General features: G+C 54.7%; 1 protein-coding gene across 18 annotated transcripts in view; it reads left to right on the top strand.

The window, feature by feature from the left end:
- ZBTB40 (zinc finger and BTB domain containing 40) overlaps nucleotides 1-8,333 on the top strand; it is a 76,987-nt gene extending 68,654 nt beyond the window's left edge. For 15 of the 18 annotated variants that reach the window (XM_046660912.1, XM_046660924.1, XM_046660920.1 and 12 more), the window contains 4 exons: nucleotides 133-295; nucleotides 996-1,082; nucleotides 2,383-2,609; nucleotides 4,338-8,333. In XM_046660912.1, the coding sequence (XP_046516868.1) occupies nucleotides 133-295; nucleotides 996-1,082; nucleotides 2,383-2,609; nucleotides 4,338-4,532 (672 nt within the window). In that variant the 3' untranslated portion in view covers nucleotides 4,533-8,333. The other 3 variants (XM_046660926.1, XM_046660928.1, XM_046660929.1) reach the window with 3 other exon arrangements.
- Nucleotides 8,334-23,358: the final 15,025 nt, after the last annotated feature.

Below are 23,358 nucleotides of genomic sequence, written 5' to 3'. Positions count from 1 at the left end.
TGAGAGGTAAGAGCGTGATTCCAGGTCCATAAGCTTACCTGAGGACGCTTTTCTCTCTCTCACGAGGGCCTTGTGAACTCTCCAGCTTGCTGGAACGTTCTAAGACCTAACATTAGCCCACTTTCTTGGCAGCAATTGTCTGGTCTGTGGTACCACAATCGGACCCACCACCCTGACGTGTTTGCTGCTCAGAACCATCGATCTTCCAAGTTCTCGTCACTCCAGTGCAGCTCCTGTGACAGAACCTTTCCCAACACCGTTGAGCACAAGAAGCACATCAAAGCGGAGCACGCAGGTGAAATGGGTGCCGTGGATGGGGGATGTTAGCTGATGGGGGGGTCTTGGTAACGTAGCCATGGGTTCTATTCCCAAGTCCCACCTTCCAGAGTTAGGGTGTGTTGTGCTGTGGTCATTACCTTTGTTCTGCCCCAGCGCACCTGAAGGATGCCACAGTAGTCCATCGGTAACAGTAGCTTGAGTGGCAGCGGTTCTCACACCCCGAGCCCTAGAGCAGTGTGCGCTCCTGCCCACCCCTGAGTGGTGATCGGTCAGCACATGGGAAGGGGGGTCACTTTGGTGGCAGGTGGGCCTGGCTATAAAGCTTAACTCCAGTGCTCCTCATCTCCATGACCTTGGCAAATGACTTCTCTTTTCTGGGCCTGTTTCCTTCTCTTTGGAAAGTCAGGTAAATTTGGGGATATCCACAACAGCTTGCAGTTATGGAGCATTTCCTGTGTGCGGGACACTGTGCTAAGCACTCTGTGTGTGTGTTCTCATTTAATTCTCACGACAACCCTCTCTGCATCCAGACTGTCTGGATTCAGAACTGGAGCTCTTTCCCGCTAGATTGCTCTCATACATCATCGGCATAAGGATGCTGGCACTTATAGATGCATGCCAAGTGTTAGCCATCACCGCCAGCCCTGTTACTGTCCAGCCTCAGAGAGCCATCCTTCTGCTCTTTCCCACCACTTCTTTCCTCATGTGCTTCGCAGATATGAAGTTCCACGAATGTGAGCAGTGTAAGGAGCTCTTCCCCACGCCAGCTCTGCTGCAGGTTCACATCAAGTGCCAGCATTCAGGTCAGTGCCCCTCCCGAGACGCCGCGGGGCTGGAGCCCTGGGCCCAGGGAGGATTCTCACCTCCATCATGCAGAGCTGGGCAAGCGGGGCTCAGTAGCTTAACTACCTCGTGCCTTGGTTTCCTCATCTATAAAACGGGGACAAGTGGAGTACCTACCTCACAGGGTAGCTGTGAGAACTGAATGTGTTATAGTACAGAGCTAATAGTATGTGTACTGTAGTGCGTGTTGGAGTGACAGCGGAGTTATGGTGTGTTACAGTGTGAGTTGTAGTGCACGTAAGGCCTGGCACCTGTACACATCCCTTAAGTGTTACCTGTGATTATCGTTGTTACTGCTCTGTCTTATCAAATCTAAAATTCCAGCTATAGGATGCACCATTTTTGATGAACCATTAAGAAAGGAAAACTTGTCAATTAAACCGTGCTTTCTTATTACTTAGAATTTGCAGCTTATTCTGAGTGCTGTTTTGGACTTAATTTGACATAGATTTTATGCCCTCTTGTAAGCACACATAAAAAGGGAAGAGTAAGAAATAAGTAGATTAAGGTAAGAATCCAGCTTCTGAGAGTAGCTTTCAGGTCAGATTGTCGATGTGCGTGTTATTCCACGTGGTGCTGCCCTCTGCCATCGAGGGCATGGTGACGGGGCACGTACTGAGGCCCTTGGTCTTGGTCTCTTGAGCAGTGTGTAAACCAGTCTTCCTTTGATTGCTGCATTGGGAATGTAGCTGCACATCCACCCTCGCCTCCTCCCTCTAAGCCATTTGAGTCCTCTGAGTTAAAAATGTGCACCCCTCCTGTCTTAGGGATTCTTCCAAGCCATGGACATGCATTCTGCAAGTCTTAATGCTGCCCCTTGGGACATGCACAGTCGTTGACAGTTACACCCACCTGCCGCCTAGCCCATAGCGGTCGTAAGATGCCATGGATCCCATTTCAGAGATGTTGTTGGAGTTGATGGAGTACAGTATTGTCAGCATCTTCATCTACAGTTGAGTGAATAGTGGGCTTCAGCAGAGGCAAATTTAGCCTGAATCTACCCTAATGAAGCTATGGCTTCAGAGCCCCTCCCTGCACGGGACCTTTCCAAAGCTCTGTCTCTATTTCCCTGTCTATAATTTTGTATTATTTTTCCTCAAGAGGGCTCCCCAAATTGTACAAGCTTCAGGTCCCCCAGAACCTGGAGATCTGCCTTCAGACCTGCCTCGGCACTTGGATCCTCGTTGCTCCTCCCCCGCCCCGCTCTTTTTCTCTGAGTCCTCCTGCCCACAGCCCGTCCGTCTGTGCCCCCTCCTCCAGGCTTGCAGCCCTTCAGGTGCTTGTACTGCGCGGCTACGTTCCGCTTCCCCGGGGCCCTGCAGCACCACGTGACCACGGAGCACTTCAGGCAGTCGGAGAGCACCTTCCCTTGTGAGCTCTGTGGGGAGCTCTTCACCTCCCAGGCCCAGCTGGACGGCCACTTGGAATCTGAGCACCCAAAGGTGACAAGCACTGAAACCCAAGCAGCAGCCTCGCAGATGGTGCAGGTGATTCTGGGGCCCGCGGATGTGAGGGCACTAACATGGGGTTCCTGAGGTTCTCTGAGGCAGCTTGTCACAACGCCCAGCCTCTCTCCCTGGGGCTCTCACAGGGTCCCGAAAGTAGTACATTCATGACAAAGAGGAGCTTGGACAAGAGTCTCTCTGGACCTCTTACCAAACAGAACAGAAAACTGTAGTCTCCTGGTGGCCACAGTTGAAATGACCCCTGGGTAGAGGGAACCTGGAACAAGAATTTCCAAAAGCAGAATGACCTTGGCTTCTCCCAATTCACACTTCCCACCTTCTGCGAAACACTGTGAGATGTGAAAGTTGCAGGAAACCTTGGAGGAGGGTGGGTGAGCTCTTTGTTGGACCCACTTCAGGTGAAACACTCTGCTCGCTCCTCTGGGCTGTGCACATGTGGACATGTCTGGGTTTCTCGCTTTTACCTGGGTGAAAAGCCCACCTTTCTGATGTCTCATCGCTAAGCTTGCCCCAGCCCCTCTTTGTGACTCTGGTCCTCTTACTGCTCTTCGCATCTTGTCCAGAGAGGGCAGGCAGAAAAGGAAAAGAAACTCAGTTACTGTAAACTGATGGGACTGTCCACCTGCCCGGTCCCATGGAGCAGTCCTTTGTAAACCGTGTGCTTACGGGCCTCTGTGGGGAGCAGAGGGCAAGTCAGGGGGCAGGCCTCTGAGTGACACTCCTGGTGCCATAGCAGCCAGAGTGGCTCTGCTTTTATCTTTTTTAAATATTAGGATTCTTGGTAAGATGCCCTTTGAGGGGAAGGGGGGGCAGGATTCCATTGCTAAAAGAAAAACAGTTTGAAAACTACTGTCCTAGATGCTTTTTGATTGAATCATGATTGATCTCCTCATTCCCGTAGCACAGAGACATGGCTGAGCTTGGCAGCCCTGTTTCTGTGCATTCAGGTCTAGTGCAGGGCGCTCTCTGCTCCTGGCTAGTTGTCAGGAGTTGTGGTGGCTGTGCCCTCAGTGGGCACTCTGGATGGAAGATATCAGGGTGCGGCATGAAGCTGGCCTCAGCTGCACGGTCAGAAGCATCACCATGGAGGTTCGGGCAGGCGCTGGGTGTACTCACCCACAGACTAGTTCTCCCGGAGATGGGAGCGTCATCTTTAGCAGGTGATGCAGATTTGGAAGGGGATGTGCGGCCTGGTGAGCCAAATGAGTGAGTTGATAGAAGTCACCTTTGTCCACCCGTTCTTCCTCCCGTAGCTGTTAGCTCTGTAGCCACGTAGCCCCCAAGGAAGGCTGTTAGCCTGGTCGAGGTCCAGGGACACCCCCTTTGGCCAGCCGAGGCCTCTGGTGAACCATTCCTGCTTCCGCGGTTGAAGCATAAGGCTAACCGCTTCAGGAGCATTGCCTTCACGTGGCACTTACCTCCGCATGTAGTCCTCGAGACAGGAAAACCACCCCAGTGAGAAACTGAGCCAGCGGTCACCGGTGTGTAATCACAGAGCCCGGGCACCTCAGATGGCGCGCTGAGCTAAATTACAGCAATTTAGCACACAGCGTTATTTAAATAGTTTGCCAGCCTTCTCTTTTGCATCACTGGTGTGTTAGACTTGCCTTTTCCCATTAGGCACGTGTAATTGCTCTCCTCAGATGAAAACATAAATATCATCATTACAGCGTGAGATGAAACCATGTAAATTCTGCGGAGCTACCTGTGGATATTGCCCAGAGCAGCCTCACAGTCTCTCCCTTTCAGGTGATCCAAACCCCAGAGCCAGCGGCCCCAACAGAGCAGGTGATCACTTTGGAGGAGACCCAGCTTGCTGGCTCGCAGGTGTTTGTGACGTTGCCAGATTCGCAGACATCTCAGACCAGCTCTGAACTCGTGGCTGTGACCGTGGAGGATTTGCTGGATGGTACCGTGACCCTGATCTGTGGTGAGGCCAAGTGAGCTGCTGCCCCTCCAGTGGAGGGCCCTGCGTTTGCTGCAGAGAGAGCACCCCGAAGCTTGCCCTTTGCTCTCCACCCCTGCTATCCTGAGGGGGCATCTTAGCCTGGCACCAGCCTAAATGGTCTCACTTGGAAAACAGACAAGCATCATTGTTTCCATAGAACCAGCAAGGTCCCAGTCATCAACGTCAACACCACCACCCTCCGTAGCAGGCAGGCCTGTTTGCCCCCACGTCTCCTGCTGTGGCCTCTGTGACGCTGTCCATCCCAGTGGAGTGTAGCTTCTGAAAGAGCAGTGGGATAGGAGCCCTCAAGGCAGCCAGAGGGGTGATGTGCCAGCAGCCCTCCGTGTGCAGAACAGCAGGTGGATATGGGCCGTGGCCCACAGAGTGGGGCTGCATATGCTGCCAGTGCCTTCTGACCATTTAAACTGAGAAACAAGCACCAGCAGACTGTCCAGGGACTCCCAGCCTTGAGCACACTTGCCCCGCCCTCACTTGTATCACCCTCCCAGCTGCTTGGGTCACCAGCCCCATTGTGGTGGCCCTAGGGCAGGTGGCAGCGTGTTAATGAAGGAAGGCTTCATTCCCGCGTTATCAGTACAGTCAGCCCTTCCCCAGACAAAGCCTTTGGAGTGTTCCTGCTGGAATTCTTCCCTAGAGGCCGTCCAGTTGCAAAGACCGTCTCTGCCTTTCCAGGATGGTCTCCATGCTGTTCTGTACCTGAAGGCTGGTTCCTGCGGCTTTTCCATGTCATCCTCATCCCCTTTCCCTAATCAAAGCCTAAAACTCTCCTGACCTGGAGGCCTTGCGCCTGCTCTGGATCACGTCCTGTAGCTAAGGAACCAGCGCCAGGTGGAGCAGCGCCCGTGACTGCCCCTGGCTCTTCCTCCTGCCACGGTCTTTCATACGCCGTGAGTGGCCTGCTGTCTGAGCTCTTCCGGGCTGCCACTGTTAGTGCAGGTCAGTGATCCCTTGGAGTCTGAATTTCACAAAGCTTTTTTATCTTCAGTTCCTAAAATATAATCTGATAATTAATGGTTTGTGGGATCCATTCTGAAGTGCAATTAGATGGATGTAGGCTCCCGCCGTTCGGAGGGAATTACTGGCGTTTATCTTCCTTTCCTCGATGCCAGAAGGTTGAAGTCTGCTAGTGCAGTGTCTACACATCAGGCAGGGCCCCCTGCCACATTGTGTGGCCTGACCCCTTGCGGAGGGCAGGGCCCAATTATATCACTCACCCTCAAGCTACAGGCTGGCAGAACACAAGCCACCCCTTTTTTCTAAGCACATGTCACATTACCAAGTACAAGCAGGGGTAGGGGGTCAATTTGTGTCATGGTCGGGACTTGTATTGCCATCACACATTGCTGGGGAGACCGAAGGTGGAACCTTAACAGTGACCAGTGTGTTCGTGTCTGGCCATCCTGCTTTGTGCAGGCAGCTGGGCCACGTACCCCAGGCATCTGCTCCTGCCCCAGTGGGTCCTCATTTCGATATGCAAATCACTTGAGCTGGTCTGCTCAGGGATCTTCCCATTCCGAAGTAAATGAAGTTTTCAAAGGCATGTTGGCCTCAAAAGCCGAAAACTGACCAGAAGATGGTGCTCAAACCTTTAAGACTTCGCCTCCATGGAAGGCCCTCAGTGCTTCTGCCGAGACTGTCTCTATCTTAAGGTTTTTCAGTCCAGTGAGCTGTCAGAGCAGGAGAGCTCTTGATCTGCAGGGGTGCAATGGCTCTGAATCTCTCCTGGCACCAGAGAAAACCCACTGACAGAGAGTGGAGTGGCCCGTGCCACAGGGCCTGAGCCAGGCCCAGCGGACGCGCTCCTCACAAGCTGTGGGCAGGACTCCTTCCAGCCAGAAAACAAAAGAAAGTCAAAAATTAATTGCTGAGGGCCTGTAGGGGAAAGTGATTTTTCTTTTTAGAAAGTCTTCTGAGTAATGAAAACTATATGTTTTAAATCCAAGTTTCAGATCCTTTTGGGTACTGAGAGGCCCTTTCTCGGGTTTCTGACAGAGACCCAGATGGTGGCAGGACACTCAATTTCTTCCGGATCACCAGACTTGCAGTTGCTCTGCCAGGAGCGATCGAGAGCCGGCCTCCCTGCGGGCTGCACTTCCCTGCGGCACACTCGGCAGGAGGCACGGCCCCTGCTGGTCCTCAGCGAGACGGAGGGGTCCGTCCTGAGTCCAGCCTGCTCTGAGCGCACCTCCGCAGGACGCCGCACTGCCAAGGAGTTCAGTGTTGCTCCCTGGAGACGCCCGCGCTTGGATTTTATTGTAGGAAGAGTTTTTCTAGCCATTTTATTACTTTCTCGACTTCTGCCCAAGAGCCCTTCTGAGTTGCTGCCGCAGAGGACATTGTCACCTGTCTCTTTAGTCCACACCACTGGTCTCACATGGCAGTGGGGTTCTCTTTGCCTCGGTGCTATGGGTGCTGCCCTGTGGCCTCCGGGCTGACCCCTGGGGCATTGGCAGGGGTGTGGAGGAGTCTGGGCTTCTTGGGACACTTGGATTTGTTTGGGGGACCCCAAACCTCCCTGCTCCCAGAGAGCATAAGGCAGCTGGTGGGGAGGGACGGGCAGGCAGACTCCAAGCTGGAGCCTAATTCTGTGGGAATGATGGGGATCCCTCATGGAACAGGATTTGCCCATCCCGGGTAAGTGAGAGAGCAAATAGATGAGTCAAGAGCAAGGATTGCTGTAGAATGCTGGGACTGGCCAGGTACGTGAGCAGAGCCGGGGACCAGAGGGGCAGCGACACAGGGCTGTACTCGTTTACTGTATAAAGCCTCTCTCTTCTGTCCCAGAAGCTCTGTGGTTGGAAAGCTGAGCCCAGTGAGTATCATGGTTACAGTGTACAGGCTGGGTTCCTCTGTTGATTCAGGCCCTCAGGAAGCATTCTGACTCTCCCTCCCACCAACCACAGAACGCACGTCAGCCTCCTCCCCCAGGGGAGGGCTCTGATGGTCCGGGGGTGAGGGATGAAATGAGGTCCAGCCCGATGGGGGTGAATGGGGAGACAAGGTCCCTGTTCTCTGCTCACGGTCTAAAGCAGGAATACTCCCAGAGTCGAGGAGAAAGATGAGAGGGACCCAAAGAGTCTCTCACCCCAGGTGATATTGCAGTCACCACAGGCCGATGACATGGTAATGGGGTGGCTGTGCCTTTAAATCTCATGTGCCTGAGGTTTGTAGATTGACTAAGGGATGGAAGAAACTGCTAACCTTACAGAGAATGGGTCTAGGGGATAAGCAGTATTTCTAGTAAATGGACTAGACAGTTGGACTGTGGTGGAGAGAATACTGAGAGGCTGCAAGCAGGCCTCCCAAGGGAAGAATTCAGCAGCCCAGCCCCGCTCCACTTGGCCCAGTGTATCCCTGGGAGAAAATGGGAGTAAAAGAAAGATCCGGGGTTGAAGGGAGTGTCGAAGGCAAGGTGATAATTGTTTTGTTGCCATGGAAAACCTGGAGCTGGTAGGACTTGGGCCAAAAGCTCAGAAGAACAGCCAGAACCCAGAAGCTTGCCACACCTACGACGGGGCCTGTAAGGGAGAAAGGAGCTGTCTGTGCTTTGGGGACTACGTTGTCGGGGGGCGGGAAATCATCCCTGGGCTAATTTAGATCACTTCCAAATCGTGGAAGTGTTTATTGTTTCCTTTACAGAGGCCAGCCCCACCTGCCACCACCCATGGCCAGGACGGCTAGCCAGCACGTGATGCTGTATAAATTGGATTAGAAACCATTATTCATGTTCAACTTGCACTACTCTATATAAATAAAATATGTACTTTGAAAAAAACCGTGCTGCCTGCGTTTCAAATGGACTGTGATGATATAGAGCTGTTTTCTCTGGTTCTAGGCAGCTGTCAGATGGGAAGGCTTGATAGGCCTGGTTTCCTAGGAGCTTCAGGCCATGGTGGCATGGCCTGGGGGTCAGGGAGGAAGCTCTCCTGCCATGTGGAGTCTCATTTCCTAAACCCTCTCCCAGGGAGCAAGTGTGGTACAGTGTCTCAGAGGCAGGCTTTGAGTCCAACCTGGGTACATCCCAGCTATGCCACTTCTTGGCTGTGTGACCGTGGGTGAAATGTTACCCTCTCTGAGCTCCCTCCTCCCTGCTCCCATCTATAAATGAGGGAGATTACTGTACTTACCCCACAGAATTGTAGTACGAATGAAAAGCCTGGATTTAATGAATTTAGTGTTGGAAAGTTTAGTCATTATTAATAAAGTCCTTCACAGACGAGTCAGCCGTTCCCTGCAGTTTCCAGCGCTGAGGAGAGTGTTCATGCCCGCACCTGTACGGGTCTCTCCTCTTCCTCTGTCTCTGAGTCCTTAGGGATCCTTGTAACACCCACCGTGTCATTTATCTTTGACTCTCAACTGCCCCCAGAGCACCAAGTGCTGAGCACATGACTGTAAAATGAGCAGAAACCTTTCGTGGTGAACAGGTGAAAATGCCACATCGCCGACAGCCAACAAGGAAGCGAGAAGCTGACTCACAGGGTGTGCAGAGTCTCTGCAGTGGGAACCCAGCATGGCAGGCAAGGGGAGGCGTGTCACATGCTGCAGCCTCTGGCTCAGGTCCTCCTCGAGGCCGGGAAGGCAGGGGTCCTGTGCTGACTTCTCCTGGGACAGCGCCGGGGTAGCACGCGTCAAGCCTTGTCCAGAGCCCACAGGCCCGAGGAGAGAATTCCCCTCCTCCCAAGCTGTGTCTTCGGAGAGAGGCTGGAGCCATCTGTTGTGTGTGGAGCAATAATCCTAAGTGTCCAGGCAGCTGCAGGGGTCATTGTGACCTGCCTCGGCTCCAGCCATGAAGGTGAGCGTGCAGAGGTGGAGAGCAGAGGGAGGACACGGGCCCAGTGCCTCCCTGGTGATCTCTTGTCTCAGGCCAGGCCAGGGCTGGCTGTGAGGGGCTGAGCAGCACAGCGGAAGGGTGTGGACCCCAGCTCCCAGCCCACCTCTGCACGCCCAGATGCCCTTGGGCTAGTGTCCCTCACAGTGGTGGTGAGGAGGAACCTAGCCATCCTAAAAGGCCTGGCGTAGTGCTCATGCTTCGTAAGTGGTGTCTGTGAATGTCTCTAAGATACGTTAAAGGAGCCTGGGGAAAAGGGCAGGGAAGGGCCGGAGGGGGCTGCCTGCGGTGTCCTCTACAGGTAGAGGCCTGCAGTGGAGTGCGGGGGTGTCCGGGACCACCGTGTGGTTTAGCCCTGTGGGCTGCACTACAGTAAACCCAGAGCCTCTGTCCCAGACCAGAGCGAGTGGTGAGAGAGGGGCACAGCGCCGCCCCAGGCCCCACAGCTGGGGGTCACATCGGAGTAAAGCACAGGTGGGAACTCGCGTAATGAGGGCAAGGGAAATGGGAATGCTGGAGAGTGATTTCCGGCCTTCCCACTTTGCTGCATGAGCTTGCTCGGGGTTTTTGTGTGCTGCTTCTCCCAAAGCCCCCCAGTACCTAGTTGTGTATTTTTAGTTGTGGGTCCTTCTAGTTGTGGCATGTGAGACACTGCCTCAGCATGGCTTGATGAGCGGTGCCATGTCCGTGCCCAGGATCCAAACCAGCGAAACCCTGGGCTGCCGAAGCACAGCGAGCGAACTTAACCACTCAGCCACGAGGCCAGCCTCTGCGTGAGCTTTCTTAGTCACCGTTTATCTTCCCCTCTGTGAGCTTGGACTCAGGGGCATGTTTGGGTGAAAAACTGGCTGCATGCGGACTTGTCCTAGACCAAGGGTCTTCACCCTTCCTTGGGAAATACCCTAGGACTCAAGGTTTCACCGAGAACCAAGTTCATTTACTTCTCGTGAGTGTTCTCCAGGCTTGTGCTTGTGCATCTCTCCTGTCTTCTGCCCTGCCGCCCAGTGCTCCCAGAGCGTATGTCCCCTGTCCCCTGAGACACCTGTATCTCTTCCACGTACTTGGCGTCACTGAGCTCAGGGTGCTCGGCCAGGACCAAGCAGTGCTTCTCTCACTTGCCCTCAAGGCTGCTGAGGAAGAACCCGGCTTCCACATCTCACCCCTGCCAGCAAGGTGCTCCCCAAGTTACCTGTCGGCTGGGGTATCAGAACATCCTCCTTTCTTTGTCCTCCGAGGAGAGATTAGCAGAAGGCTGAGAGCAGCTTGCCAGCCAGGGCTCCCCGGCCGCTCTGATCAAACACCACTCTGCCGCCTCTTCTTGACTGGTTCCCCCAGCGCAGGCCAGAAACAGCTGATCAAACACATCAGGACAAGGTCAGTCCAGGGACCCACAGTCCCCTCCAGGGGAGATTTCATAGACCTGCCATCAGGAGGGTCTGATAAAAATGGGTAGGGGGCGGGGAAGAGGGCCCATGGGGCTGGCACAGGACTGAGCAGCTTTTCATTCCATTTAAGGTTGAAACCTCTGTGCTCCACACAGGGTCCAGACCAAAGCCAGCATTTGCAGAGAGGCCAGGGCTGCTGCTGCCTGTGAGGCCAGGGAACTGAAGCGAAATGTGCATGCACGCATGACTGTGTGGGGGTGAGAGAGATGTCAGGTAGGAGCGAGTGTGGGTTTGGGAGCATGGGATTATTAGATTGTCACAGAATGACTTAAGATCCTCCCTCACTAAACTGTGACCCCTTCAAGGGCAAGAACTGTGCATTATCCTTTTTGTTAACACACACACACACACATGCGGTTAGCCAGGCACATCAGGTGTCTTTTAGACCTGAGGTTCTGGAGTCTCTGCAGTCCTGTTATGTGCTTAGTCCCCTGCCAGATGCTGTAGAGGTTGGGGCCGGATCAGGCTAAAATGATGCGTGGTGCCCGCTCCTAGGGGACTGATGACCTGGTTGGCCAGGCAAGGATAACATAGGTGTGAGAAACAAGGACCCAAAACACCCATGCCAGTCCAGACTCAGGCCTGAAGTACCCATAAATGCTGCGTTTCTCTCTTTTTCGTCTTTTTCATGGAGGAGGGGGTGTTAATATTTTTTAGAAATCTTCTCATAATTAATACTTACTGTTATTAAGTGCTCACCACGTGTTGGACACTGGATGAAGAGCTTTATGTAATTCTTACGTCACCAACACCCTGATGTGTAGGTGTGGCATGGTGAGAAGCTCCCTGATGAGTTACGTGGCTAGTGAGCAGCACAGCTGGGCTCGAACCCTGGCTGACTGACTCCAGAGCTTGCTCTTAAACACCATGCCACATTCAGGCATTTCTTGCCTAATCCCCGGTCAGCCATACTTCCAGTTCTTAAGCAGCCCGGTGTGTCACACCTGGACTGTTGCCATAGGCCTGCCACGTCTCCCCACCTGCCCTCTCCTTTCTCTTCCCTTCTGTCCTTCCTGCCCGAGACAGCCAGCCAGGCCTAAAACTCTGCTTCTCTCAGCTGGAAACTTGGAGTCCCAGCAACAACAGGAGTCATGTCCTTTGCCTTGTTTGGGGACTAGATTGTTGGTGGCATAGGGCCTGTCACTTTTTTGGGCCCCTGCCGCTCTCACAGTTTCACCAGCCCTTGGTCGACCCTTGATGACGCAGTTGGTGCTCTTCTGGGAGGGCAGAAGGACAGCTGCAGGTCCTGCCTGAGCCCCCGCGGGGGCAGCTGAGCCCGCACGGTGCCTGACAAATGTGCAAGGGCCGTTCCCCGACCCAGGCCACTCTGGGAAACATCTTGTCTTCTCTGACTTCCCCATCTCCCCCTAATCCTGGGCTCCTAAAGGAAAAATGTTTTCAGAACAACAGCCATTTTACTGGAGAGTATTGAATCAGAAAACTTTATAAAATGCCATGGTTCAGAGCCCCGCTTGAGAGAGATTCAGCTCTGAGTTCAGATCCCCGCTCTGGCCCTTGTTAGATGTGTGACTTTGAGTATGTTCATTTTTCTTGTCTGTAAAATGCAGGTAATACAAACCCTTGGGGTAAGTCTGGAGATTAGAAGTGGTGCATATAAGACTCCGGTACAGGTCATGGCATGTAGCTAGTGCTCAATAAAAACGATACCACTCATGCTGTCAGGACCCAAAGTTGCGGGGTGGTCCCTGCCCCAGAGCAGAGACCCACTGGGTGCTTCTGAGGCTCAGGAAGGTGGGCTTCTGTGGGGAGTGCAAGGTGGAAAAGAGGGCAGGCTAGACAGAGTCCTTGGAGGTCGGGCCTGGTCTAAGCTGTCCCTCTATCCCCCATTTCCCTGGGGTCCGGCACATGTCTGGTGCCAGGGAACACCTGTTGTACGACTAGGTGAGTGGCAAAACCAGGCGAAGGGCCAGGCTCCTCCTGCTGCTCCCAGCTACGCCAGGACCACCCAGAGCAAGATCCTACAGCCCAAGGGTGTCACAAATGCAGGCGTACTTCCTGGATCTGGCTATACCCCAGGTCCTGGCCATGTGGCCCCCGTGGAGTTGATGTCATGTTCTGGCATCAGCAGCACAGGTTGTTTTGACCCATTTGGTGCCCCTGTTTCTGTCCCAGCATGGTCTATTGGCCTGGAGTGAGAGAGGCCTCACCAGGTGGGAGTCAGGCTCTCAGCAGGCGGGGCACAGGAAGGAGAGGGAGTGGCAAATGCTTGGACCAGCTTGGCCTCCCTCATTTTTGTATGGGTATCAGTAGTCCCATAATGCCTTGCTCGAGTAGCACTGCTGTTTTTAGATCACTTTCATACACATTATTGATCCTTGCAGCACCATGAAAGTATAGAGTAAGTATCCTTATTGTTACCCCTTTCACAGTGAAGGAATTCAGATGCAGCCTCCTCTGTGGACTTAAGAGTCCTCAGCTAGTGGGAGGTGGAATGGCAGCCCAGTTTTCTGACACCAGATGTAGGCTTGTCCCACCTCACCTTGCTGTCCCTTGTGTCTCTGTGGTCCCCGTATTCAGAGCACTTTTCCATCATTTACTTTCGTGACCCTGGCAGCAATGCTCTGAGACTGGAGGGGCACGAATTATTTGGCAAATGAAGAACTCGAGGTTCCAGGAGGCCACGTTGCTCCATCTCAAAGTAAGTCAGTAGTGGAACTGCCATTGGAGCAGCTAGACCCCATTACACCCACTGTGCAAGGAAAGGCACAACTTCGGCCAGGGCTCAGCCAGAGTCCTCGCGGCAGGGGTGGGCTGAGTGCTCCCATTTGTCACCCTCTTCCCTGGCCAGGCCGTGTGCACATCATCCCCAACGTAGACACCACATCTGTGTTCAGGTCACCAGAGGAGCACTGTCCCATGGGCTTCTCTGTGATGAGGGAAATGGTTTATTCTGCACTGTCCCACATGAATCCACTAGTCAGATGTGGCTTTGAGCACTTGAAATGTGGCTAGTGTGACTGAGAGACCACATTTTAAACTTTAATTTAAATAGTCGTGTGTAGCTAGTGGCTAATGTATTGAATGGCATAAAACTAGGTGGAGACTCAGGGATGAGAGTCAGACAGGAAGTGGCTGAGCCCAAATTCAAAGCCAAGTCTGTCAGACTCCCAAGCCCATGACATTTCCACTGGAGCCCAGTGTCAGGAGGGAAATGCACTCGGGCGTAAATATTGGCTGCAAGGGTCAGAATACTTCTGTTTCATTCATTAAGGCTGTCCCCTGCTTTATGCTCGTACTGTTAGCACCATCGCGGCTCTGTGCCCTCGTCCGTCTGCATCCTCATCGTTGTGGATTCTGTTTATTGTTCCAGGAGCTCCACCTCCATCGTGACTGATCCTGATAATTATGACGATCCTGTTATCCTGTTTACATATGAGTACACTGAAGCTCAAAAGGGTCGAGAAACTTGTCCAAGCTAGGTGGGCTTTTGCTGGAGGAGTCACAGTGGTGTAAATACAGAATGCCCGGTTCTTGCTCCTGTTCCTCTCCAGCTCCAGAGCAGAGCTAACCTGAAATTAGCAGGTACCACAGGGCAGCCGGCACGCCCTCTCCCTCCCGGCTTTTGAGAAGACACCATCACAGGAAGCATGCTGCCTGGGCTCCAGTGGCTGTCTGCGTGGAGGGCTGGCCAGCTGGCATGTTCTTGGGGCAGGCTCACCTTTGGATATTTGTGGCTTTCTGACATTGCAGGAGAAGGCACTTACCTCAATTAAACACATTTTTAAAAAAGCCTACTATAATCTTAAATTCGAGTTTTGTTTATCTTGGAACTAACAAGATTTGTGGCAGCATGCCAGCACATTTATAATAGAAGTCGTGGGGAAACTAAATTCACTGTCACTCACAAGCTGCGTGACCTTGGACAAATCTCAGCTCCACCCCAGCGAGTGGATTAGATAACCTCCAAGGGCCCTTCTCCAATAGTCTTTGATTCCTTATGTAGCGTGGATCATAGGGAAATTGGGATTCTGGGGCTGACTCTGCCAGCTTCATGTTGTGCAACTTACCTCTGAGACTCGGTCTCCTCGTCTGTGATGCTGCCACCTCCCGGCTTGGACCACCATCTAGCGAGTGTACAGTGAAGGCCCCGATGGGCTTTTGTGCTGCATGCGCAGTGCCCAGCAGTACTCACTGCCCTGCTCGGGGGAAGAGACGTTGGAGGAACTCCCTGTCCTCAGTGGGAGGGCAAACATGTCCTCTGGGGGCCAAGGTCCTGCCACAGGTGCTGAGAGCTATGTGAGGAGAGCCTCCCATAGCAGCTCCGTCAGGTACAGCCCTGCCTCCCCCTCTCCTTCCTGGGGGCTGGGCCTGGCCCACCGCAGGCACAGCTGGGAGGAGCTGGCAGGGAGGGTGGGGCGAAAAAGCATCTAGGCCTGGAAGAGGGAAGCTTCCCAGAGCTAGTGGAGAGGGGTTACCCCATGAGGAGAGTGGGGCATGGGGACAGTGGCTCTGCCGTCCCTGTGAGCCCTGGTCTGAAGCAAGCCTGGGGTGGCCCGAGGGCTGCGGAATCACACGGTCTGGTATCAGCCTGCTACAGCCAGTGCTCTGGGCTTGGGCGAGCCCCTTAACCTCTCTGAGCCTTATTTTCCTTTTCTGAAATGGAGAGGATCACGGTACTTGCCTGCCTCTTAGGATTATAAAATAATACTCGTGAAGGCCCTTGTGTGGCCAGAGAACGGGCTCAGTAAATGACTTCTCTGGGCCTGACCCCAGAAAGGCCAGCTTGCAGGAGGGGCTGTGCTTTGTAGTCAGGACTGCAGAGCCACAGGGCAGCAGGAGGGGCAAGTCGTGCTCGGGGGTGGGGGGAGGTCCCCACGGCCTTGGTTAGGCTGCAGCCTCCGCTCCTGCAGGGAGAAGCAAGGCCTGAAGCCTGGTATTGTGTGTCCTGAGCCTTCTGGGTTAGGCCTCGCTGGCGGGGCAGTCAGGACCAGAACCCCAGGTTTATGAGGGGCTTCCTCAACCCAGCACTCAGGAGGCCTGAGGAGACGGAGCCCCTGGACCGCACGGGCTGCTCCCTGTCTCCTGGCCGGAAGCTTCCCCACAAGCCTTCCTGGGGGGTGCACACGCAGCCTACCAGGGGGAATGGGGAGGTGGCAGGGACTCAAGGCTCCCAGCGTGGGGCCCTCTGTACCCTAGCCAGGCACGCATACTCAAGGTCAAACTTATCTCCAGGCCTTGTCCCCAGCCATCCTGTCCCCAACCCATGCCCTCCGCTGGCCTTTTCCCACCAGCTTCTCCCAGCCCTCAAGGCCCAGCCCAGATGTCTCCCACCCCAGAAAGGTGCCTCAGGTCAGCCCAGCCAAAAGGGTCTTCCCCTGGCCCCCCCGATACCTCGTGTGACCCACATCGTTGAGCGTGCGCTAATTAGTGTTCACGTCTTTCTGTTTGTTTTGACTTTTTTGTGTGGTAAAATATATATAACATAATTTATCATTGTAGCCATTTTTAAATGTAGAGTTCCGTGACGTTAACATCATTCGCATTGTTGTGCAACCGTCACTGCCATCCATCTCCAGAACTTTCTCATCATTTCACACTGAAATTCTGTACCCATTAAACATTTCCATCACCCCTGAAAGAAGCCCGTATGTGTTAGCATCCCTTTCCTCCGCCCCCCGCCCCCGGCCCTGGAGACCACCCACCCCCTGGCGCTCTGAATTGGACTAGTGTAAGTTTCTCATGGAAGTGGAATGACACAGTGTTTGTGTTCATGTCGTGACCCTCCACAGAGCCTGGTGCCTCTACTGAGTGACCGGGTAAAAGGGGCAAAGAGCAAGGATGACGCCGGGCCCAAGGCTTCCCGAGACAGACCCGGTCCCGCCACGCCCTCCCACCCAGCACTAGAACGCCGTCATTCCACAGGGCCTGCTGAGCACTTACTGCCGGCTAGGCCGTGGTCCAGTGCTGGAGACACCGCAGTGAGCGGAGCAGAGGAAAGGCCCTGCTCTCGTGGAGCTCGTATTTCAGTGGGAGAGCAGACAGTAAGTGCACAGTGTGCTGCGTCATGCTGAGCGTCAAAGAGAAAGTTAAATGGCGGGGGTGGGGTGGAGGCACGTGGAAGTCAGACGCTGTTGCAGTTTTAGATGGGGTGGCCAGGAAGGGTCTCGCTTGTTCCGTGACCCAAGCAAAGACCTGATGGCTTTGAGGAAGTGGCCACGTGTGTGTCTAGGGGGGAACATTCCCAGCCGTGGGAACAGCCAGTGCAAGGGACCTGAGGCAGGAGTGCAACGGCGTGTTTGAGGAGTACTAAGGAGGCCTGGGCAGCTGGAGCAGAGTGGGCAAGGGAGGGAGTAGTAGCGGATAAAGTTAGAGTAATCGGGGCCCAGATCATGTAGGACCGTCTAGGCCATTTTAAGGATTTGATCAGTGGGGGGTTTTGAGCTAGTGCTGTGACTGCTGTGTAGAGAATAAATTCAGGAGAAAGGGTGGAGGCTGGGAGATTACCTGGGGTGTTGCAGTGTCTCCTCACAGCAGAATTTGATAAAAATTGAAAACGAAAATGATGCTGCAACTAAAATCAGTTCCTGAGTGGCTCATTTATTAGCCAAACGAAAATAACGGTGGCTTGGGCCGGGGTGGTGGTGAGGAGTTCAGATGCTGAAAGTAGAACAAACAGGATTTGCCGATGCCTTAGATGTGGGGCCTGAGAAGGGAGAGGGCTCGAGGGTAACTCCGAGATTTTTGCTCTGGAAGTGGGAGCGTAGAAGTTGCCGTGTGCTGCGATGGGGAGAGCCGAGAGAAGGCAGGTCTTGGCGGAAAGACAAGTTCTCCCTGGGGCACGTTAGGTTGGAGACGTCAGCGGACGCCCAGGTAGAGATGGAGAGCAGGCAGCTGATGTGTGACTCTAGAGTCAGGGATGTTGAGGTCACTCGGTCCAGCGTTCCTGTTTTGTTTTCTGAGGCCGAGCCGGCACCTGGCATCACCAGAGCTTTCCAGAGACCCAGGCTGCAGGTTGGACTCCACCCTCCCCAGTGTGGGGAAGAGACCAGGCCTTACAATCTGCTCTTCCTCTGCCCATCCATCCATCCATCCATCCATCCATGCCCTGCACATCTCACCTGTGTCAGACACGGTGTCAGGCACTGGGGATACAGGAGTGAGTAAGATACAGCTTCCCCTCAACAGGCTCACAGTCTGGTTACAAACTCTCTACTCTCCCCCCGGCCACCCCCGCTACCTCATGCCTCCCGTGGCCTCAATCTCACCATTGGTAAAATGAATTTGGATCAGACAATCTTTAGGGGCACCGCCAACTCAGACCTCCCATGACCTCATGAGGCCAACTTGCCCTCCCCCTTCTCTGATCTGGGGCGCCACGGCTTGGGCGGGGCTGGGAGAGGGATCCGTGTTGGCTTCCTGCTCCCATAACACCCATCTGACCAGCAAATGTGCCCTGACATCGATTTTGCCGTCTTCATGTTCCATCAAGAAGTGATTAACTGTGGTGAAGCAATTAAGTCAACCTAGCAAGTGTGGTCTGCAGTCCACAGGACTCACAAGTGACTTGGGTTAAGGCTTAGATTCTCAAGGGGGGCAGTAATTGGCTATCAGAGGGTTAAAAAATCTTACTCTTTTTATGTATGAAGTGCAGATATGCGCACAGTACATACACAGGTATGCAGTACATCTGTAGTATTAAGATCTCACGGGGGTAGAGATTAGGGGAGGAAATGTCTTAAAAGGCTCCTTGGGGAGCAATGCTGAAGGAAAGGGTGAGAAGCCAGGTTAGGAGGCGGAGGGGAGGGCCAGGGCTTGGAGCACACTCTCGGTTGGCCCCACAATAACAGAGGGCTCAGTCCTAGTGCTGGGCACAGAGGTGACCAAGCTCAGAGACACTGCTCTTAAGCCACAATCTGGTGGGGGGTAGGCAAGAAAATAGGCAGTCATTCTACCCAATGGCAGGAGCCATGCTGGTGGCAGGGAGGCGGGGCCTCTAGCATCAGGAAGGCTCCAGAGACGGGCCAAGCAGGGCTGCGGCAGGTGAGCAGAGCTCTGGGGGAGGCCAACCTGCAGATCCCAGCTCCCTTCTAGCGGCGGGGTAAGCAGATGCCTACACAGAGTGGTTCCTTTGGTTGAGTGGGGTGCAGAGCGGGTTGGGAGAAGGCTGAGAATTTCCTTCTTTGATGTCCTAAGCTCGAAAATTACATCTCACCACTGTAAGGTGCCTGGAATCCTCCTATCCATCCCTCGACTTGAGATATCGCTCTGGATGGCAACCTGATACATAGGGAGAATTCCAGACCAGGTGCCAACCTACCTGAGTCCTGGTCCCAGCTGCGTCCCTGATGTACTGAGCGAGCATCCTTGGACAGGCCACCTCCCCTGCAGTCTCAGCTTCCCTCTCTCTTCCATGGGAGATGAGCACGATCCCTTCCCTGTCTGCTTCCCAAGGGTCATGGATGCGGGGAGGCATGTGGAAGCCATCAGTCATGGCCTATGGAGAGTGCGCTCATGCACACACACACATACCCGTGATGAGATTCCTCCCCGTTTCACAGGTGAGGAGACTGAGGCACAGAGAATTCAGTCACTTGCCCAAGGCCACACAGGTAGTAAGTGGGGGAGCCAGGATTGGAACCCTCTGGCTGAAAGCAGGTCTGGGTGGGGTGAGAAGACCCAGGCAGCACTGGGTCTGGGGAGGCAGATGCTCCAGGCCCTTCAGGTCCTCTGTGCTCAGCTTTCCCACGGGTGGCCCTGGGCTGTCGGTCTGAGAGCCACGTTCTCCCACTCTCGTGGGCGCCATTTACAAGCAGAGCACGTGCTGAGGAGATGGGCACCGGGGCAGCTGGGGGCCCTGGAGACCCTAGAGCTGTCTTCACAGACCTTTCAACTGTCAGAGGGATCTGCTTAGGACATGGACTGGACCACGTGGTGCCCTGGCTCCAGCCCCCTGCGGCGCCCGCAGTGAAGTCCTGGCGGCTTAGTCGGCCAGACAGGGCCCTCCGAGGTCTGACCTCTGCCAGCCTCATCACTCATTCCTGCCTCATACGTCACTCCCAGCTTATCGAGCTGCCAGTAGCCCCCCGCACGCTGTGCCTGGCCCCATTTCTGGGGCCAGAGGGAAGAGCGGCTCCCTGCTCCTGGAGCTAACAACTGTTGCCAATCGTTTTTTTTTTCTGCTTTTTCTCCCCAAACCTCCCCAGTACATAGTTGTGTATTTTAGTTGTGGGTACTTCTAGTTGTGGTATGTGGGATGCCACCTCAACATGGCCTAATGAGTGGTGGCATGTCCACACCCAGGATCCGAACCAGTGAAACCCTGGGCCACCGAAGCAGAGCATGTGAATTTAACCACTCGGCCACTCGGCCACGGGGCCGGCCCCTTAAATTTTCTAAGAGCCACATTAAAAGGGTCAAAAGAAGCAGGTGAAATTAATTTAACAATATATTTTATTTAACCTAATACATCCAAGTTATTTTCATTTTAGCACGTAATCCATATAAACATGCTAATGAGATATTTTACACTTTTTTTATACTAAGTCATCTCAATTCAGACTACCTACCTTTCAAGCACTCGGGAGCCACGTTGGCAGGTGGCCGCCGTGTTGGACCGTCTGATGCTAGAGTTCTCGTCGTGTCCTGCCCCAGCCTTTACTCTCGCCGTCCCTCCAGGAGGGCTGTGGCTCCTGCTGGGGCTGCGGGTGGCCCTCGGTCTCCTGGTCCCTCCCACCTGGCCGAGTGCCAGCCTGGTGGCAGTTAACGGGGCCCGGACACCCAGAGCTCTGCGCTGAGGCTAGTGGAGTCCTGCGTGGTCTTGAAGGCCTGGGCAGCCCCGCAAGGCTTCCCTCTCTGCCAGCCTGGGAAAGAAGACAGGGCAGAAGGGCACCAGCTCCCTCTTCCCCAGGAAGGGGGACGTCACGGGGAAAACAGACCTCAGAACCCGGGTTCCATTGTTTGGAATGTGTGTGCCTTCCGCTCAGATCAGTCTGCTGGGGTACGGGTCTAAACCCCCCCTGAGTCATCTGGTCTGCCTTCCCGGGAGCCCCAAGGGATGCTCGCTGTCTGCTCCTGGTTTTTGCAGAGGGGGAAACTGAGGCTCAGAGGGAGGAAGTGACTCTCTTCCTTACTCCTAGATCTCCTTTCATTCTGTCTCTCGCTTTCTTCTCTCCTTCCCGGTCCTGTGTGTGCATGTGCGTGCATGCGTCCATGTGTGTGTGTGTGTGTGTGTGTGTGTGTGTGTGAGGGGGAGGGCTACACGAGAAATGAGCCCCCTCCCACACACAGCCTTGGGATTGGGCGTTAGAGTTCCTGCTCGCAAGCTGCCCTGCTGCTGGGGGAGGGGCTGGCGGGTGGAAGACAGGCTCAGAGCAGGGCGCTGGGGAGTGGGAGACAGGACTTTGCCCCCTCACCTCTGGAACAGCCATACCAGCCAAGGTGCCTGGGAGCGGAGCATCCTGAGCGCACCCCCCCCACACACACACCCCCTGGGGCTTGCCTGTCTCGTTCCCTGCTGGGCAGGTGCTTAGTCAACGTGGGTTGGCTGAATGAGCGCCTCTCTCGGGGTCTCCTTCTCACCTCTCTCCCGTCTTTCTCATTTGTCCCTCTTCATCCTCCCCTCCCTGTCTTTTCTGGCCCTCTGCTGTCCTCCCTGTGTCTCTGTCCTCGGGCTCTTCCTGGCTCCCTCAGTCTGGAGTTTGGCCTGTCGGTCTCTGTCTCTCTGTCTTTCTCCCCCTCTCCCCCTTCTCTCTGCCTCTTTCCCTTGGGGTCTTCTCATCCTTTCCCTCCTGTCTCTGTGTCCTCTGTGGCTCTGCCTCTCCCCAGCGCCCCTAACCTCACCCTCATTCCCCGACTCTCTCCCGTCTCCTCCTCCTCCTCTCTCTGTCCCTCCATCTCTGCTCTTGGTTCCCCCCACAGCCCATCCCTCTCTCTCTGTCACTTGTTTATTCCTCTCCTCCCTGAGCTTCAGTGGAGCCCCAGCTCCTCTCTCCTCCTCGGGCAGGCAGGCGGCAACGGCAGCCAGCGAGAGGCCCCCCTGGATGACAGCCGAGCCCGAGCGTCCCTTGGAGCTGTCACCGAGGAAATCACACACCAGCGCCTGAAATTCAAATTAGAGTTTTGCTGAAGCTGCTAAAACTCATCAAATGCTACCTTTGAAGTCCTCTAGCAAGCTGGTCACTGCTCTGAAATGAGTCCCTGTTGGGCATGAGATGGTGGGCCGAGGATCTGGGCAGGCCCATCCTCCCAGGGCCAGGGAGTGGGGTCCCTGCCCCTGCAGCAGGCCCAGCCACCGGTGGTCACCAGTGGCTTCCTCAGAGCATGCTCACGGGTCAGCTGCCAGCCTTACCAAAGGCCAAGATCCCACTGCCCCATGGGCTCCTCGCCTCTCTCCAGGGGATGGCCGAACCAATGACTTGTGTCATTGAAGCAGCAAGAAAGAGAGGAAGGAGCCCTGCGCGGAGAGCCGGAGCCCTGGGGCCGAGGTCTGAGTGTGGGCTCCCCACGGACGCTGGCCCCCAGCTCCTCCCTCTGCTGCTCCGGTGACCCAGGCCACTGACCTCACCCCTCTAGGCCTCCTCTGCACATCAGGTGAGGGTGTCACTGCGGGGTGCATGAAGATTGAATGAGGCCGCAGTGAGAGCAGCCGTGCTGCTGCTGCGCAAATGGCCGGCATCACTAAAACCATAACAACAGCAAAAACGCACACAGGCGGTAATCAGCGTCGTTGTAGCAAACTTGCATCCGGTGTTGTTCTGAGCTGTGTCTGTGTTAACTCACTTCCTCCTCCAAACAGCCTACGGTGAAGCCATTATTATTATCCCCATTTTAGAGATGAGGGAACCGGGCCAGAGGAGTTAAGTAGCTTGCTCACGGTTCCTCCTCTGCTGGCACTCCCAGGGTCTGGGGTTCTGTCCTGAGCCTGCCCTTTGCCAACTGCCTGCTCTTAATGTCCCCCTGGCAGCCTTCCGCCTGCCTGCTGTCAGCCCTCTGACGGCGGGGACTTGCCGGAGGAGGGCCCGTCACACTCCCTCTGCCTGCCTGGAGTCACCATCCCTTCCGGCGGGCCTGCCTGCTTCTTCACCGCTACCTGTTCCCTCCCGCAAAGGCCCACTCTCACCTTTTCCACCGCAGATGATCGTTTGGGCTCTGGTCTTGTTACAGGCCACCACTGGGGGTCGAAAGGCGGTTTTCTGCGTAGGAAATTAAATAAACGTCCTTGGACCCTGCTTCCTCTTACCTATGACAGGTGACCCCTGGAAAGGGCACAGGTAACAGGCTCAGTTGGGAAGATTGAGCCCTAAGGCCCTTGGGAGCAGGAGAGAGGGGCCCGCTGAGTTTGGAAAGTGCCTGGGAGGGAATGGCTGGGATTTGTCTCACCAGCCCTGTGCCTGGCACTTTGGAAGCATGGGCCCCAGCTGAGCTTGTCTTTGGCACAATGGGTGGAGCCCACTGTGCAAGTGGCCGTGGGCTCTCCAGGACAGGCAGCCCAGTGGAGGGGTCTTGGCCCGAGAAACGGCCACATGTGGCAGCCCTCAGGTGCCTGCAGAGCCAGGTGGGCACTAAAAT

Source organism: Equus quagga, chromosome 5, assembly GCF_021613505.1.
Source record: "Equus quagga isolate Etosha38 chromosome 5, UCLA_HA_Equagga_1.0, whole genome shotgun sequence".
NCBI lineage: Eukaryota > Metazoa > Chordata > Mammalia > Perissodactyla > Equidae > Equus > Equus quagga.
The sequence above is the reverse complement of the archived record's forward strand: the minus strand, read 5'-3'. Positions and strand labels throughout refer to the sequence as shown.